Here is an 18,039-nt window from a genome sequence, read left to right on the forward strand (position 1 = left end):
GAAATTAAGATTTTAGTGCCTGTTTTGCTTTGTTAAGATGAAGATCGATACATGTAAAGTCCTTAATAACAAGCGATCATCAAAAAAAAAAATGAAAATCAGAAAAAATATCAGAAGCATATCTTCAATAAATTAATGTGTTATCTGTTGTCAGTCAGATGTTTAATATTAAATGACAAATAGGGTATCTAACGTCCTACATTTATCTTGTTTTGGGCAATAGGTATTAATACCATTGATCCTTGTCCAAGTAGTAGAAGATAGATGATATCTGAATCAAGATGAAAGAATGGCAGCCTTCTCTGGTAAGAATCTGGATAGTATTATTTATAATATCTCTTGATAATCCTCTGCTGGGTATCTACCATTTTATTTACTAAAACTTACTTACTTACCTACACTTTTGTGTGAAATAATAGTTTTGATATGTTGCTATGTTGTAAACTCAGGCATAAACTTATACCATAAAATACCGTTGCACCACCAATTCCTGTAGCTTATCAAATCAAAAACAATAACATCCCTTTTAACTTATTGCTTTCAGGCACTCCAAGAACACTCCATGGACCATTCATATGTTCAACTTTAAAATGTGAATTGCTCACAATTTAAGTGGTATTTTTGCTTTCTAAAAACTGCTCTGAAATATAGTTTTGAGTGGTTTCAATCATGAATTTAGCACTATTGACATCATTCTCGTTGGCCCTTAATAAAAGTTGATCACTCTAAAATACATTACGGTGTGAGATTCCAGTAAATCAATCCACCAAAATGTCTAGAACAAACTTCTTTGAACTTGAATCTTCGGAAATGAAAAATAACATAGAACGTTAGATATAAGCAAGTTGGCAACTACTTTCGGTTAAAGAGACAGGAAGTTGAAAATACTACAAAAAACGATGGAATTGAAGATTTGAATGTTCAAATTTGTATCAAAATTTCTTTCTAAAATATACTCTCAATGAGCAAATTGGATGAATACTCTCAACCTAGATAGGAATCCTGTAATGCAACATTAAATCATTAGGTGTACTCCAGGCTCGGGAGAAATATAACAGTCATTGTTATGATTAGATTTGTCTTATTTTCTGAAAGTCCACACAACACAAGCACACGTACCCAAAACTTTGGTACCGCAATAAACACTTGGTTATAAGAGATATCCACTTGACAGCTGTTTCAAATAGGAGCTTTCACTATATTTGTAAATCAACTATTGTTTGTTACTCAGTAACAATGATATAAGTATCTGTTACCTATTTAATCAATTTTATGACTAATCCGTTTTTTCAGTATCTCTCTGACGATACAGACGTGTCAGAAGTCTGCAGAGGCTGCCTAAAGAACCTTAATGGTATGATAATACTGCAACATGGTACTGAAAAAGATGCCCAGCTTGCAAAGCAATTTGATAGCCTTTTAGGTTTACAGGTAAAAATTTAAGAACATTTTATTTGTTGAGACATTATCTTACAGTTTTAGCCCACGAGTCCTTTCATAAATCATTCGTTAAATTTATGTGAATCATGTGAAGAGAAAACCATTTCCAGTTATAAATTTATAGAACAATGTAAAAGGATTAATGATTTTCTAATCAAAAATTTAGTAAGTTATTCATAATTGTATTTATTGTTCAGAGTTGTAGTGGTGAAGCTTTAACCGCGCATTCTAATTTGAAAATAATATTTGTTATACAAAAAAAAATAAAAATATGATTGTGAAAACTAAATGAGAATGTAATGCAGGGAACCTAATAAAAAGTCTTAATGTAACTGAAGTTAGAGTTGCGCCTAAGGGTGAGGATACTTTCTGAAGTAGCCATTGGACTGTTATGACAGATAGATGAGACTATGCTGGTAGTACCATAGGTATTTTGCCGGTCCTGATGAACCAAATCTCGAGATGACGAGATCCTTAGCTAACGCATATAAACTTTGAAAAATAACCGAAAAATGAAAAAATTTAATATGGTTTTTAAAACGACATTAAACTACCCATTAAATTCCCTCCAACTTTTCCCATTTAACTATTTTCCTAACTCTTACAGTTCTCAAGATATCTATACATATAGGTCCACTTTGAACCACACTAGAGACTATATCCAAGAATGTCACAATTAGACTTGGGATTACACTTTTTTGGAACCTTTCTGAGACTTCTTAGGGTTATACTTTTTCTGGGGCCAGACCCCTTGTTGCTACTCCAAACTTACGGTTAAATTCATGAAAATTGATTTTTTTAATTCAATTTTGAACCCTTTCTACCTCAAATATTTTTTTATGTCTGTAATCATCTTGAAGCTATTTGGAAAAGTAACAGTGTATATCTTTTTTTTGAGGGATTTCGAGACATAAGTTCATGCCAGTTTATAGTGTATAGAGAAAAAAAATGTGATGATTTTTATGTTACTTCCTCTACTAGCTCCAAAACGATTGCAGATACGAAAAAAATTCAGTGAACAATTTCGAAACTCAAATAATTCAATTTCTGGGAAATAACGGGCAATTGCGAGTTCCAAACGTGCGTATTCTGTATCTCAGTAACGAGACAACAATCTAGAATATTTTTCAATACAATGAATACGCGGTTAAAATTTCGCTCTTGCAATTTTAGACAAGATGAATATTCCATCAACTAAGCCCAACCGCGATTATTTATAGGAAAAGGAACTTCCAATCAAAAATGAGAAAATTAGAGCTGATTTTACCATTGACATGACTAACCATCTGAATGATATTCAATCATCATTCGTATGCCACCACTGCAACCAAGATTTCAATGATAAAACAGATTTTGAAGCTCATCTAGAATTTCATGATAAAACTTATCAGCCCGTACTAGAGGTTGTCAAAGTTGAGAACAACTTGCCAATAATCGCTGAAGATTTTGGTAAGGATTTGGTAAACTGACAAAATTTGATGAAGAATCTATAAATTTATAGTAAATGGTGAAAAGAATAAAGTTCATGTTAAGGTAAATTTGATCCAAAGAACTGGCAGAGTAGCTCAGAAGCTGCGCCTTAAGCAGTACAGTGCAGTGGAAGTAGATAAAGCCATTAAGATTGTCCGTGATAGGAACCGAAAGCATGTCAATTGCATTTTTTGCCAGTTTAGGGCAAATTCTCCTCGGAGTTTGTCTGTGCATATTTCCAGAATTCACAGGTAATTATTTAAATAAAATATCATCGCATGAAAACGGGATTCATCTCAACCAATATATTTATTTAGGAAGTTCAAAATGCAGTGGTGCTTCATTTGCAACCAAATTTTCAACGATTTGTGCTCTCACAGAAAACAAATCCATAGTGAGGACTTTAAATGTCCACTGTGCTTTCGTTTGAGCAAAAATATCGGCCACTTTATGGAGCACATGGCGTGTCACTCAGGTAAATCCTGTTCCAAGTATTGATTCGATGTAATGTATGTATTTTTGAAGGTTCTACTAGAATATATAAATGTCCGACGTGTATCAGTTCCTTTGTATCTAAAAGACAGCTTAGAACTCATTTGGTTAAACATGGTAAAAATTTTAACTGCAAATTGTGCAAACTCAAGTTTTCAGACAATGAGTCTTTAAGTAGGCACGTTTGTAAGGGGCAGCAGCAGTAAGTATCTTTGAGAGTTCTCTAAACTCAATTAAAAGTATTTATAATAGTCACGTAGGAAACTGTGAGCGCTATGCAACTACCTGCTTTCATGATATAACTAGTTACGAAATGAAACTCGTTAAAAAACCGTCACTTTATTTGTCACAATTAGGAAAATATGTACTGAGTGACAGAAAAGAGAACACCACGTAAAATTGGTCCGATTTAAATAATTTTTAATATGCATATTAGTTTATGCGAATACTAAAAACGTTCAGTTTTTCAATTATTTTTTCGTGTTCGTTTCTGAGTTATCAGCAATTTTAGTTTTTTTTTTAATGTAAAAAATGCAACAACAAATCAAATATCAAGTCAAAATATCATCTATTGGCATAGTGCTTCTAGAAGGTATTTCCTGAAGTTCCTCCTTCTTCCAGACGAGATGCACGAGACTAGGGATAACGATGTGGGGTGAACTAATTCATGGTAACAGGTCACTTGTGGTTTTCATCACAGGCACTATGATCGCTCAACGATACTGCTAAGAAGTCTGTGAGCAGCACCTTCTACTCTCAGAATATTCCGCAATCCAATTTTTCAACAAGACAATGCAAGACTACATGTGGCCCAAGCTACTATGTATTTCTTCCAACAAAATGAAATCAATTTGTTACCTTGGCAACCCCGATCTCCAGACTTATTACCGATCAAACATGTCTGTGGTATTGTGGTTAGAAGGTTACAAAATTTATCCCATCCTCTACAAATCCTAGCGGTACTCTGTAAAGGCGTTCAGATAGTCTGGAATGAGATCCTCCAAGAGGACATCGATCATCTCATTGAATCTATGCCTAGACATGTCCAGAAGTGTATAAGTCAACGCAGAGAACCGACATATTAAGTTTTTTCGAATTTTAACCATCGAATTTCTTTAATTTTTAAATTATTGCATATGTTAGAATAAGAAACATGCATACCAAAAATTATATAAAGCAAACCATTTTTACGTAGTGTTCTCTTTTCTATGGCACGCAGTATATTTATTTGTGTCTTAAGGGAGGATAGCAACAATTTAATACTGCCCAATCCTGACCATTCTGATGGAGTTGATGGATTTAAATCTGAAAATGGATGTAAACTGGAAATTGTTGATCATACGGTTTTGACTGAAATGTAAGTTTCTTTACGGCGATAAATAGTTGTACAAAATCTGTGGTATATGGTATTAGCATAAAACAGCCTCGGAATTTCTGCAAGAAGTGTTGCAAAAAGGTCAGAAGCCTATCGATTCATGACACCCGTTATCATTCAGCTGAGCCTTGCAGTCCTCCAGATAAAAAAATTTTATGTCCCCATTGTGGAAAGCGATTTCAGTAAGCAGTTCTTGTAGGATTTAATTTCAATTTCTGATTATCTGAATATTAGACCCAATAAATTAACTGTCCACATGAGAATCCACACTGGTGAAGCTCCCTACAAATGCCAATATTGTGATAAACGACTCAAGACCAATAATATTTTAGTTTGTCATGAACGTACTCATACAGGGGAGAAACCGTATGTTTGTTCAGAATGTGGAAAGGTAAGAAAGAGTATATGACAAAAAACATTTAAAAAAGTGCGTTATTTTAAGGGGTTTTCCCAATCGAGTACATTAAAGACCCATTTAAGGCTGCATACTGGTCGACCGGAAAAGTGCAGTATTTGCGACAAAAGATTTTGTCGACCTGCGGAATTACGGTTGCACATGCGCTCCCATACAGGTGGGTGTGGGATTTATACATTTAGTGTTTAGGTTTGTTATACTGCAGATATTACAATCTTAACGTTATATCGAACTTGTTGTTCCAATGACTGTAACATAGGTGAAAAACCGTATCCGTGTACGTTGTGCGATCAAAGATTTACCCAACAAAGCCATTTGAAGAACCACATCAGGAGATTGCATTCAGATGAGAGGCCCTTTAAATGCGAATACTGCCAGAAAACTTTTAAAGATACCACGACTCTTAAGTGCCATATACTACAACATACAGGTAGGGAAATTTCGTAAAGATTTCTGGTATTCTTTAAAAAAAAAAATTAATGGTGGGCCACTTTTATCTATTAATGGTAATATTCATTATTGATTAATTATAAGCTAAGTGAGCAGGACCGGCCTTAGCGAGTCTGACGTCCTGGGCAAAATTTTTAATCACCGCACCCTTACTTCCAAGAAAAATCGCTGACCAGGAAAGTCCGCCGCCTTTCCTGATTTGCCACCCTGGGCCGTCGCCCAACCTCGCCTCCTCATAAGGCCGGTACTGTAAGTGAGTAATGCTTATTTTACAATCAAACGCTACAATTAGAGGGGTCAGAGCAGTGGCGTAGGAAAATTAAAAAAATTAATTATGTTCGGGTAAGACGCGATACAAGTCTCAAATATCGATTAATCTCAACGAAACTTAGAGGATCTAGAGACTTTGGGGGCGTCTTTTCGCATTTCAAGTAAAACAGAGACGGTGTTCTTAATTTTAAGCCTCCAATGTTTCGTTGATTATCCTAATATTAGGACTAGATGGTTTGAGTAGTGTAGTGGGGAGACTGGTGGAGAATAATTTAATTGATAGCAGCAAGGCGGCTGATTGATTACTTTTCCGCAGGTTTTCATAACATGTAAAAACTGACCATGTCGTACTCGGTTCTGGAGAGAAGGAGCTTCAGAAAGCAGCGGTGAAAACCGATAATTTCATAGTTGGTTCCAGTGAGAAGCTTCAAGAAGCAGCATTGCCACGTTAACTTTGTGTTCCAATCATAATGCGTTTTATTCAACAAATTGAAATAGTAACATTACTCAAGAAGGATGTAACCTATCTTGTTAAAGCATATATTTTTCTAACTCCATTTTAGTATCCACACAAATTTGTCAAATATTTCTCCCTTGTCTTATCCCATCTTCTCAAATTTCGTCAATGGTTTATTGCTGTTTTTTGTCCTAATATTTGATTAACTAAATTTGGTCTAATTTGTTGGATGTTAGCAGTTTTGGTCTGTTTTAGGAGAAAAGCCATTTAAGTGCTCCCAATGTTCTTACGCCTGTAGACAGTCCTACAGTTTAGCACAACACATACGACAGCACGAGAAGGACAAATGAATTCGAGGGCTGCTCATTGATTTAGGTAATTTTGTTCCAGACCAACAATTAAAGTGCGAATCTTCAAAAGACATAATTTTTTTGAATTTGCACTTGATACATCATTAAATAATTTCTATAAAATAAGACATTAGCAATAGTTTCATATCTACTGTAGATAGATTTGCTTACGTTAGTTCAATACAAATTCTACTTTTTTTCTTTTATATGATGTCTAAGAGACGTTACAAAAACACATCATGATTACGTTACATTTTAATATTTCCTAACATCGTAATTATTGTGGTTTTAGGTTCTATTCACAAGCACAAGAGCATCAAGAGGATTGGAACTTGCCTGTAAACAGAAGATGCGTGATACTACTGTTGTTTAATAATTAAATACTTTAGAGCAGAAATAAATGAATTCTTATGAGTTTAAATGTTTTGTTTCAAAAAGTGTTGAAAAGAACTCGAACTCCTCAAAAAAAATTTAATTTCTTCTTCGATTCTTTAGCTTTTTCGTCTCTTGCAATATTTTCGTATCTTTCACCGCTTTCGTAGAATTTACGAAAATATCTACCGATGCAAAGGTAGTAAGGAAAAAAATAATTCAGCTCAGTTGTTAATTATCTGAAGCAATTCGTAATATTTAATCAAATGCCTTAAAATAGAAATATATCTAAATGAAAACAAAATCATAAAACCTGTTGAAAATGTCCTCTTCTACTAAAATGCTGGACTACACTATTTGCCACCCTATGTACCGGAAATTATTCGTTTTTTATCCCAAGCTTATTAGCATTTTTTTATTATTAGGTACAGCAATACCGCTCCCTGAAATATCTCCATGATAATACGTTATACCCTGTATAGAAGTGTAGACAAATGTTTTGTGGGTACTATTTGCACAGCGTTAAAGGATGGAATGATTAACACCTTTGCCAAAAATATTGCATAATTTTTATTCCCAGATAAAAAGTTAAAATTGCAGACATTTTAAGACACATTTGAACGACACATCGCTTCATTAAAATACAATAATTATTCTATTTAGTGTTGTTATTTGTTTTTGCAGTGGAATAATTGATTTTTAAAATATTGCTTTAAAACTCTTAAGGAATAATATAGTATTTTATTGTTTTAGCAAACTGCCAGTTATTTTTTTTGTCATTTTTCTTTACCAACCCAAGTGGTAAAAAATGTACTAAGAAGCGTAATATGGAAAAGTTAAATTCTATCTATCCCAATACCAATTTTAATTCTAAAATATTATTAAAATACCTATCTTAAACTCTATCTAAAAATATTATTCCCTTAAAGCCTTAAAGCTCTTATTTAATTTCTTATTATTAATTATTACATACTAAATACATTTCATCACACTAGCAGTTTGCTAAATTCATATTACATTAACATTAAAACAATTCTAATATTATGTATAAAATACTCGCTATATTTATAATACCTAGATATACAAAACTAAATTATTGTCAAAAGGTCTCTAGAGTCCTATGGAATTGCTTTATGGTCAACATCTATAGCTTTCCTCCTACATGGCTTACTTTTCGTTAGTTTTATCAGGTAGATCCCTCATAAACTTTGCCTCCCTTTTTACGTAATACTTCCCATCATGCATCCATCTCTGAACATCGGATGATTCTCCAGTTTCTAGTTCGGATTCTAACAGCTGTAAAATTAATTCAAATTTAGCTGCAAAATGAGGGAAATCGCAGACAAAGTTTTACGTCTTTTAAAAGCTCCCTTATTTTATCTACCCTGTCCCCATTGGATCTCGTGGGTAGGTATCTAGCTTCTATGTCGTGTTGCAGTACCAAGACTGCTATGAGTACAGAGACTATGGTTATGGTTAGGATGGATGCCATTTTAAGCCTATAGAAGGTAAAATTTAAAAAACGATGTAGAAATTCGCTCTTTTCGAAAACCTACTGTTAATAACATTCAGATAAATATGAATCATATATTGCAGTTTTGTAATTAAGAATTCCGCATAATTGCCTAAGAATGTAATGATTCATTAGAGGTCAATAATTAGGCTGCTATGAAGGATTACGGCTAATGATTCCATAGGCGGGTTAAACATGTACAATAATATTTTACAGATGTATAACAAGACTTTTAAAGTATATGTGACATATTAAGAAACATAATGCGCAGCAGCTCTTTAAAGACTCAGGTACACGACTATTATACATTTTTTATCATAAGCGATCACTATTAGATCTAATTAACTCTCCAAGACATTAAATAGTGTTATGAATCCTGTCATGAAATTGTTTAGCCATGCGAGAATTGAAGGTTCTAATAATATTTCCCTGGTAACTATACATGAACCGTAAAGATTGTTTTACGTTCGCTGTAGCGTGCATAAAGCGTCGATTATATGCATCGGTCACGTGCATAATAAAATTGCGTAATTTTATTTACTTACTTTTTGTTTATTAGGATAGGTCCTTGTGGCACTGAATGATTCAATGAGATTCGACCGAATTATCTCCGACAAAACTACTGCTCAATAGTTGTAGGGTACAAATGGTTTTAAACCTATAGAAATGAGCGTGGGCAGGGCGCCGGGGGTGGTTAGTTTGGGTGGGGGTAAGTAAAAAGAAATGCTGGACTAAACAGATATAATTCCCAATTCTAACTGTGTTATCATATAGGGTGAAAGTGCTCTCTTTAGGGCTCAATTATGGGAAAATTTAAATAAAATCACACGCTTTTTTGCGGAGCAAACTGCTTAGTTTCTAATAATTGGTTTTACACACACTGAAGTCATACAGCATTTAAAGCATGAATTTCAGTCGGAAAATTTATTCCAAAAGAATTTTTCTCACCCTGTACCCACAAGGCCAACACCACATGGACCCACTCAAGGAAATTTGTTGATCATTTTTCGTAAACTTTCAGTCCGTGACGTAACTGAAGGGCGCCTCGGCGCCTCGACGCTGTGGCGTCTCCAATACTAACATTGTAACGCCAAACTCCATTATCTTTTGGCCTCTTTACGGGGTGCTTCGCATGTAATGATGATAAATAAACTTATTCTTTCAAAGAACTGCAATTTTTCAGATTTTCCCCATCAGCACGCCAATGACCTGCTAATAACTAAGTTAGAAAGTTGCAATAAATTACGTGTAACTTGAGAACCCTTAATAGTACCCTTTGAGAACTTTTAGCTCAGAAATTTTAGTTTTCAACAGGACGTTGCGTAGGATAGTTAAGAGTATCACGGTGAGGTTTTGGTGAACCTGATGGAAGTTTCGAGGGTGAAGGTATGTAGAATAATTCGTTGTAAACTGTTGGACAAAACAAACGGGGCAATACTACATTAAGGTAGAAGTTCCATAAGGCAGCTGATTATGGTATCAGTGCAAGTCTGTAATACAGGGAAGGAAACGACAAGTTCAGGTTCAAGATATAAAAATCCAGGTATTTAAAAGAAGTGTGGTGGTACCGGGATTTTCTACGATAATCACTATTTTGAAAAAGTTATAATTTCACTTATATAGTAGAACGAAAAGAATTTAAAATGTTCTGTTTTAATCATTTTTTATTACACTTGCAGGTTTGGACATAAAAATCAATTATTTTCGACTAATTTTACGTGTTTCTCAGTATCTCAAGAACTGAAAAGTGTTCCACAGCGTTTAATGTATGGAAAGGGTTTTCAGTAGTTTGAAAACATACATAGAACAGGACCATATGGAATATAATTTTCCAGTATATAACAAGAAACAAAATTTTTTCAGACATATGTATATTGTACGCACATGCTTGTAGGAGTTTGGTAATTTAATCTTTGGCTCTTCGGTATTAGGGAAACTTACTTTATTGTTATCGCTCCCCCTAAATTTCTGTTACATACATAGGAATGCATCCTGTCTAACCCAGCTTTAGGGAGCGGTCATAAAATCTGATTGACCGAGAGTAAAACTAAAATTTCGGACTTAACCCAAGTAAATCAAGGTAGAGTCATCCCAAAATTTAAAGTAACGTTTTTTGATATAATGCGAGTACTTAGTTTGTTAGGTTTTAACGAAGTTGATGTAAAATATTTTATGTTAGAGTCGTTTGTTGCGTTCAGCAGTTTATAATAGGTAATACTAAATAATACCTATAAATTATTATTTTAGGCCCTAATTGGGATCCTCGTTCTATATCTCCTGGAGGAATGCCAGGCAATCTATAATTCATCCCTTAATCGTACCAGTACTAGGCAAGGAGACGTAAATGTAAATGCATTGGCTTCCCACGACTTGGATGATTCCATGCAGAAAGCTTTAAAGGACCATTATATTTCCAAGTATATAAATTTTCGTCTGATATATAGATGATACTACATTACATACTATATACATACTGATATACTATATACTCTCCTATTTCTCCCAGCATCACCTCTTTCATCAGTAGTACTGCCCTTCAGTTTAAGCTTTATCCCCACAAATCTTGGAGCATTTTCAAATTTGTCTCAATTATAGAACCCCACCAGAAACGCTTAAATCGGCTATCCAAGATTGTTTCCATAGATTGCATCCAAGGGCCTCAATATAACTTTGGAAAGCTCAAATTAGTCTACTACATAATATTTTTCCAATCAATCTTTACTAGCCACGACCACCACCATTCCATGACCAAATGCACCTGCTACCAAACCTGGCCAGAAGAGAAGAGAATTTTATGATCTCTATAAAATCGCGTCACCTACCTGCTAGTCTCGCTCTAAGATCTGGAGTGTGTCTATGATCTCAAGCTCCAAAAACCTTGTGAATATAGAATTTCTAGTCAATTTAACCTGTCGAAGTAGTGGGAAAGTAGGAGATTCTTGTTAAGATACGTGAGGTGATTTAGGAAGGAAATATGGCAAGATTGAAATGATTGGAATGGAGTTGAAGATGTTGCTCAAGTCGAAGTTTGGAAAGTAATCAGCGTATTATGTTAGTATTGATACGCCTCTGATAGTTGAGGATCTTGAAAGAAAACAAGAAAGTATTTTGGTTCTCTATTTCTTCTCGTAGGTCTATAGATTGCGTCGATATTGGGTCACTTTTTAAGGCAATTGCTCCAGAGATTCCCGAGATATAGGCGTTTTCAAGAACATTTCGGAATTTTTAAGATTCTGTTTTTCAGTTTAAGGTCTTGGAGTTTTGGAAAAGCATTTTGTCAGATATTTGGCAGACAATTGGTCCACAACTTAAGATAATCAGAAATGATACTAAAAAGAAGAGTGGGAATAAATTATTTTCTAGTTAGAGATGTTCCAGTTTGAAGAGTTACAAAAGGTCTGATTTTTATGCCTTCACAAGACAAGACTCTCTTCGTAATATATTTTTTGAAAATTCTGTTGAGTACTGAACCACATCTAAACCTCCTTAAATTATCCCAGTTTCCATAGTAATACTAGCATATATACTCAGCATTCGTAGATATATCTCATTTCCACAGCCCCTAAATGATATCCCTATTGCTTTCCACAATTTCTCAACCTCTCATATGATTATTAACTTTCAAACATTAAGAGAATTTTTTCTCTGAACATCTTTCTTTGTTCCTAGAAGGCCAGATGTCGTCGTTCTGTTCCAGCATCCAAATGAAGTAATGAACATTAACTTAACCACTGAAGAAGCACTGAAGATTACTTCCAAGAGAGAACCATTGCAGACAGAGCCAAAAACCGATAATTTGACTCTGAAGATTTCGGGTCTGAGACCGGCACCAGCCAAACGTCACAAGAGGTCCATGTTTATTAATAAACCAATATTTGAGAGGTTTGTTATTGGGAAAGGACCATTTGCAAAGTCCCAGGAGAAGTTTTCTGATGCTTCGCATATGAGGGATCTACACATTTTGAAGCAAGAACGTATTGAAAAAGAAATTGAAAGAAGAGAGAAAAATAAGGACTTCACTCAGCCCTTATTGGAAAGAAAACATATATTCAGCAATTATGTGATTCCTGTATATGAAACTAATGTTAAAAGCTTTGTGCGGTGGTGGATGCCCGAGACTACCACTATAAGTCCTTTGAAGATCCTATATGAAGGGCCTATAGTAACTTCTAGGAAACCCGTTTCAAGACCAACAGTCCAGGAGAGTGTTCCAAGCAGTTCAAATACCTTACCAAAAGTTCAAGCCCCAAAACAAATCAAAGAAGCAAATAAGAACCGTTACAGGAGATCGCTAATTTGGAACCCGAAATTTGAAGCTGTTTTTGACTTGAAACGTCAGTATCAATTATTCCAACAGAAATTCTTTAGAGCTTCTGATCACGCCAAAGAAACTTGGGGAAAAAGAATTACTAACAAGTCAGCAGCTTTGCCGCAAGTTGAGAAATCTGGAAATAGAGGGAATATAGAGAGGGTAAAAGAGGAATTTCCATTTAAGAAGCTTCAACTACCCAAATTTGCAATTTCACAATTTTTCAAACCATCTTTCAGCTATGCAGGACCCATCCCTCCTTATGCCAAATGTATAATTCCTTCTTCATCTATGGCTTTTACTTTGCCAACATCTACTTTAGTAGATGCTCTGAGCGCATTGAAAGTTCCCTTTCCAAAAAGAACCTCCAAGTTTCACTCAGAAAATTCACACCATGTACAAGATACTCCTGTCAAACTTGAACAAGTAAAACTAAAGAATTCAAATGCTTTTGGATTGGTATCTTCCAAACTCAATACAGAAGTAAATTTTTCAAGATTTGTCCCATTTTCCTTGGATAAGACTTCGAAATTGCCCTGGAATAAGATACCAATATCTTCATGGGGTTACCAATATGTTTTAGGATCCTCTGGAACTCATTCAAATTTTTCATTGTCGACCATCACTAAAGCAAAAGATCAATCTTTCTGGAAAACAAATTCTCATCCTGATTTGCAGTCGACTCAGAACATTTTAAATTATACAAAGGATTTTCCAGATTCTAGTCTTCCTAAACCCTATATTAGCCATTATTTTCAATTCAGTTTGGAACCTTCAAAGACCCATAAGAACAATTCTAAAGGTTCAGAATTAGTTCTAGCGAAGCCCAATGATTCTTCAGAAAATTTGCCAAATACACAACGTCTAAATTCTCTAAAGGATTTTCCTGATTTAAGCCTTCTTAAATCTCAGGCAGAGTTCGGTCAAAAAACTACAACTAATAAACCCACCTGGAATATCCAGAGCGTTCAGGAACCAGCTGGAAGTCAAAAGATTTCTTCGAATGGTTCAGAGTTAAACGTCTTAAAGGATTTTTCAAGTTTACGTCTTCCTAGTTTTTACTCTCAACTTCAGTACTCTTATAAGAATACATCTACACCATCGAGAAGTCTGTTGAAACCATCTGAAGTCCACAAGGATTATTCAGGATTTTTAAGCTTAATTCTTCCGAAGACTGATAAATTGAGTCTTTTTCGGTCAAAGCCTGCTATTTTAAGCATGGCTGGAGTGTCCAATGTTATATCTTCAATAGATGCTCAGTCTATTCAGCCCAGTTCCTTAAAGTTTTCAACCAATATTTCTAAAAGTACGCACAGTCCCCCTAAATCATCTGAAATTACTATAGAAACAGAAGTTTCTAATTCAACAATACCACTGTTATCAAAAGTTAAAAGTGCCATGCAGTTCAGTAGTCCAGTACTCCCATCCAAGTATTCCTCAGGGTTAAGTCTTCCTAGGTCTCATGACAATTTTTCTTCAGAGATTCCATACAGACCAAAATGGAATTTCCAGCATGTTGTGGAAATTTCAAAAGTACTAAAAATATCTTCTGATGCTACAAAGATAAATGCCTCTAAATTTGATACTCTTCAGCAATCTCTGTCTATACCCAAAGTATCTCGGCATCATCAGTTTGTAGTGGAACCTTCTAATGTCCCACTGGTTCCGCTGGATGTTTCCCAAATAAGTGACTCCAAATCAACGGCTGGTACTGTTCCAGAAGGATTGTCAGCATCTGTATCATCTTCACAGTTCCATAATAGTATGAAATTTCGAAAAAACCAAAATATCCATTCTGATGTTCCAAAAGTGTTTGCCTCAAATATTAAAGCCAACCGAAGCCATTTCGAATTTTCAAGATTACATGTTCCTAAGGCCAACCTTATTCGGCCATTTAAATCTATTTCTGAACCTACTCATTCGCCTAGAAATATTAACAAACTCTTGAATAGATCTGAGTTCCAGCCTATCAAACCAAGCAGTACTGAATCATCGACAAAACCTCCTGAAATCATTTACGATTCAACTAAACCTTCCCTGACTTCCCTTCCTCATATGCCTATTGATAATCAAAAAGACCCGGAGCGATCCGCAAGGGATATTTTATTGCCACAACTGTTTAAAGATCCTACTCAATTCGTTAATTCAACTTCTACTCTTAGACCTGTAGTGTCGAAAAATCTATCAGAATCCTCATCATCACACAGAACTTTGCCTTCTACAGCCTCTAATTTATGGTCCAGCACCATCGAACAACCATCTTCAACTCACAAGGCTCCCTTTTCTAAATTATCAAAAGCCCTACAACAGAACATTTGGTATACATCTCAGTTTGTTCCTGGGGAGTCTAAAAATATTTCAAAACTGGAGCATGAAATAACTACCTTGAAGATATTAACCATGGAACCCGAAGTGAATGCCTTTTTGAGAGTGCCACTGCCCAACATCATAAAATATCACAGTTTTCATTTGGAGCAGGAAGCTCCAACAATTTCATCACATACTGAACCTGAAAAAAAAGAAATTGTGATGAAGTCTGATTTAGAACAAGGGCACATTGAAACTGGGAGAAGTAGCAATTTGGCTGCATTAACTCTCAAAAACACTACCAAAACCTTCAGTTACGGGTTGCCCAGTGTTGCAACCCGTGTAACATTTAGAGAGCCCTCCACCTTGGTTGAAAAAGAATTTTTAACACTTGACCAATCAGCCTCAGTTTTTCTAAAGCCAACTACTCCATTATTCAGCCGCAAGGTACCGAATGTGAGAAAAACTCATATCTTTAGGAGAGTTTCTAAATTACCAAATATTGAAGAAAAATCTCAAAGAGATACCACTTCAAACCCAACCAATTTGGTGATTTCGCAAATCAGAAATCAGACCTTAGTTTCAAGTTCTGAGTTATCTACAGCAGTCGCAAAAATTGACTCGCAACAGCCTCAACAGATCAGTGTAGCTCCGATCAGAAAACAAGATGATAATAATAAATTGGACAAAGAATCAAATATGACTTTGACTCATATAAAACATGTTAAAAGGAGGCGCATCAAACCGGGCACCAGAACAAGAACTTTGTTGCAAAATCACAATGACCAGCCCTCTATTGTGAACAAGCTCAGATTAGTCAAAGATGGCAGTGTGGTAAAAGTGAGGGAGAGCTTGTCTAGTAAGCATGTTATGAGTTCTACAAAGAGTAAAGATGTTATCAGTAGTCCTATGCCGTCCCATTTGGTACCTAGCATTAATAATAGCACTAGCTTGAGACGCAATGAAAGTAGCTTGAATTTTAAGGAGATTTCTCACTCTGACAGATCAGATATTCCTGTGGAGTTAGAGGCATTTCCAGTGAGAAGAAGGAAAAATTCAAATGATAAGGAACTTTATAGTCCGGGTTTTAGTGATGTTCTTCAAAAAGAAGGATTAGCAGTTATTTCTTCTTCAGAAAGAGTGATAAATAAGGAAAATCTTGTTGTGACTTTATTAAAAAAAGAAAAACTTTCTCAAAATATTCCTGAAAATGCAGTTGTTGCAGACGTGGAGATTTCATAAAATGTTGTTTTGTATTTGTGTGGTTGTTAAATTTTAATTCAGTTGTATAAATTCACTTTAATCTTTAAATATTTTAAATATTCTTAATAAGTTGATTCATTATTTATTTATTGCATTTTAATGAATAGTAGTTTTAAAATAGTAAATGTCTTTGTGACCTTATGGTTATGCCGTATTTATCAATATAACCGCATAAATGATCTCTCTCTATAAGAATTTTGAAAAAGGAAGAGAAATGCTTTCGTTAAGAAATTTTTAATTGCACACAGGCAACATTGATAGGACATACTGGGTTGTTGAAGACTATGAATGAGAGGAGGGAGGTGTAAAAACACCATTCTTTCCATGTTTACGACTGTGTCCATATTATCCTATTTGCCATTTAAATGAAGTAAAGCGAATTTACTCTCCATCCACATGTCTTCTTTGTGCCAAGATCTCCTAAGAAATCAACAATCATAAGTTTAGGTAGATACTGGTGTTTCAATCAATGAGGAACCCACTAATCAAAATCAGGTCATAACAGGATTCCATAAAATGTTCCTTTTCTGCGATGCTGAAATCATAGATTTGTTATCTCAGAACTCTCGCCCTATATTGCACTGAGTTCATGTTTTTCAAAGAATTTTGAGTATGTCTTAGCGAGCTCCTGCAGTATTTGAACAAGAACATCATATTGTGGGCTCACAAATACTACTTGATCCCAGAAATATCATCCATGTCTGCTTCATTCAATTTTTTGTATCAAATTATGGAAAATCTGGAATCTAGTGACTTAAACAGAGCTTTCGACTGTGTTGGTCACGATAGCACAGATTGGGGTTGCATGAGATCAGGTGTGTTGTCTTGAGTTGATTTTGCCTATTTTTCCTAAAAATAAGATGACATGTACAGGCAAGGGGTCAGTACGATTTGTTCACTCACAAGGACTTGACGTAGATCTTGGAGTACCGCAAGATTCTATACTCACCCCAGTACTACTTGGAATCTTCATTAATCAGGTTGTGTGTGTGGAATGTGGCAGTGGAAAATCCTGGAAAATTGGATAATAGATATTAGTTTGTTATAATGAAAAGTGTAGGAAACTGAGATGGCACACTCAAATGAGTTGCAAAGGCTTTGAAGAAGGAAGAGGATGAACGAAAATGAGGAAAATGAAGAACTAATGGAATAGATGACTAGAAAACCCAAAGAAATATACATGATAATTTGAGAATAGACAGAGAGGTTTTGTTCGTCTGAATTTTCACACTCTTTTACGAGATGTTCCAGAGAGTGCAGAAGAGGGAAATCATGGAGAAATGAATAATGATGTTTTAAAAGGAAAAACAACAGGATGATGTAAAACTGAAGTAAACTGAAACAAACTCTCAGTTTGTGGAAGTCTTGAATATAAAGCAAGAAGAAAACGGAAAGAATTCTCAGTAATCTGAACTAACAACTGCCATCAATATTTCCAAGAAACCTGATGTGTTCTGAATTTTTTCATGGCCTCCAGGACTTTTCATCTTTGCACTATACAAGAACGACAAATGTGTTGATACTGTCATAATAAACTGAAGACATTGGATGAACAT

General features: G+C 35.0%; 2 protein-coding genes across 4 annotated transcripts; one reads left to right on the plus strand and one right to left on the minus strand.

The window, feature by feature from the left end:
• Positions 1-51: 51 nt before the first annotated feature.
• Positions 52-7,119, plus strand: LOC136412557 (zinc finger protein 678-like). Of its 3 annotated transcripts, XM_066395641.1 has the most exons (14): positions 52-305; positions 1,294-1,431; positions 1,483-1,605; positions 2,661-2,889; positions 2,942-3,161; positions 3,228-3,385; positions 3,436-3,604; positions 4,643-4,759; positions 4,816-4,959; positions 5,012-5,168; positions 5,220-5,349; positions 5,452-5,622; positions 6,625-6,744; positions 7,012-7,119. In XM_066395641.1, the coding sequence occupies exons 1-13, from the start codon at positions 282-284 to the stop codon at positions 6,717-6,719; spliced, it is 1,875 nt and encodes a 624-aa protein (XP_066251738.1). In that variant the 5' UTR covers positions 52-281; the 3' UTR covers positions 6,720-6,744; positions 7,012-7,119. The 3 variants fall into 3 exon arrangements, with proteins under 3 accessions (XP_066251738.1, XP_066251737.1, XP_066251739.1); XM_066395640.1 differs by lacking the exon at positions 7,012-7,119 and having other exon boundaries at positions 53-305; positions 6,625-6,769; XM_066395642.1 differs by lacking the exons at positions 4,643-4,759; positions 7,012-7,119 and having other exon boundaries at positions 61-305; positions 6,625-6,769.
• A 527-nt stretch (positions 7,120-7,646) lies between these two features.
• Proc (Proctolin) lies at positions 7,647-9,275 on the minus strand. The gene is made up of 3 exons (XM_066395426.1): positions 9,150-9,275; positions 8,446-8,590; positions 7,647-8,387 (listed from the first exon to the last, which is right to left on the minus strand). The coding sequence occupies exons 2-3, from the start codon at positions 8,581-8,583 to the stop codon at positions 8,259-8,261; spliced, it is 267 nt and encodes an 88-aa protein (XP_066251523.1). The 5' UTR covers positions 8,584-8,590; positions 9,150-9,275; the 3' UTR covers positions 7,647-8,258.
• Between the last annotated feature and the right edge of the window lie 8,764 nt (positions 9,276-18,039).

This window comes from Euwallacea similis, chromosome 12 (assembly GCF_039881205.1).
Source record: "Euwallacea similis isolate ESF13 chromosome 12, ESF131.1, whole genome shotgun sequence".
In the NCBI taxonomy this organism is placed as follows: Eukaryota; Metazoa; Arthropoda; class Insecta; order Coleoptera; family Curculionidae; genus Euwallacea; species Euwallacea similis.

Excerpts from the sequence above, each read along its gene's own strand:
- LOC136412557 (XM_066395641.1), top strand. The coding sequence starts at position 282 with ATGAAAGAATGGCAGCCTTCTCTG. Across the intron at positions 4,960-5,011 it reads CATTGTGGAAAGCGATTTCA|ACCCAATAAATTAACTGTCC; the intron begins GTAAGCAGTTCT and ends TCTGAATATTAG. Across the intron at positions 5,623-6,624 it reads CCATATACTACAACATACAG|GAGAAAAGCCATTTAAGTGC; the intron begins GTAGGGAAATTT and ends GGTCTGTTTTAG.
- Proc (XM_066395426.1), bottom strand. The coding sequence starts at position 8,583 with ATGGCATCCATCCTAACCATAACCATAGTCTCTGTACTCATAGCAGTC. Across the intron at positions 8,388-8,445 it reads TAAGGGAGCTTTTAAAAGAC|CTGTTAGAATCCGAACTAGA; the intron begins GTAAAACTTTGT and ends TTAATTTTACAG.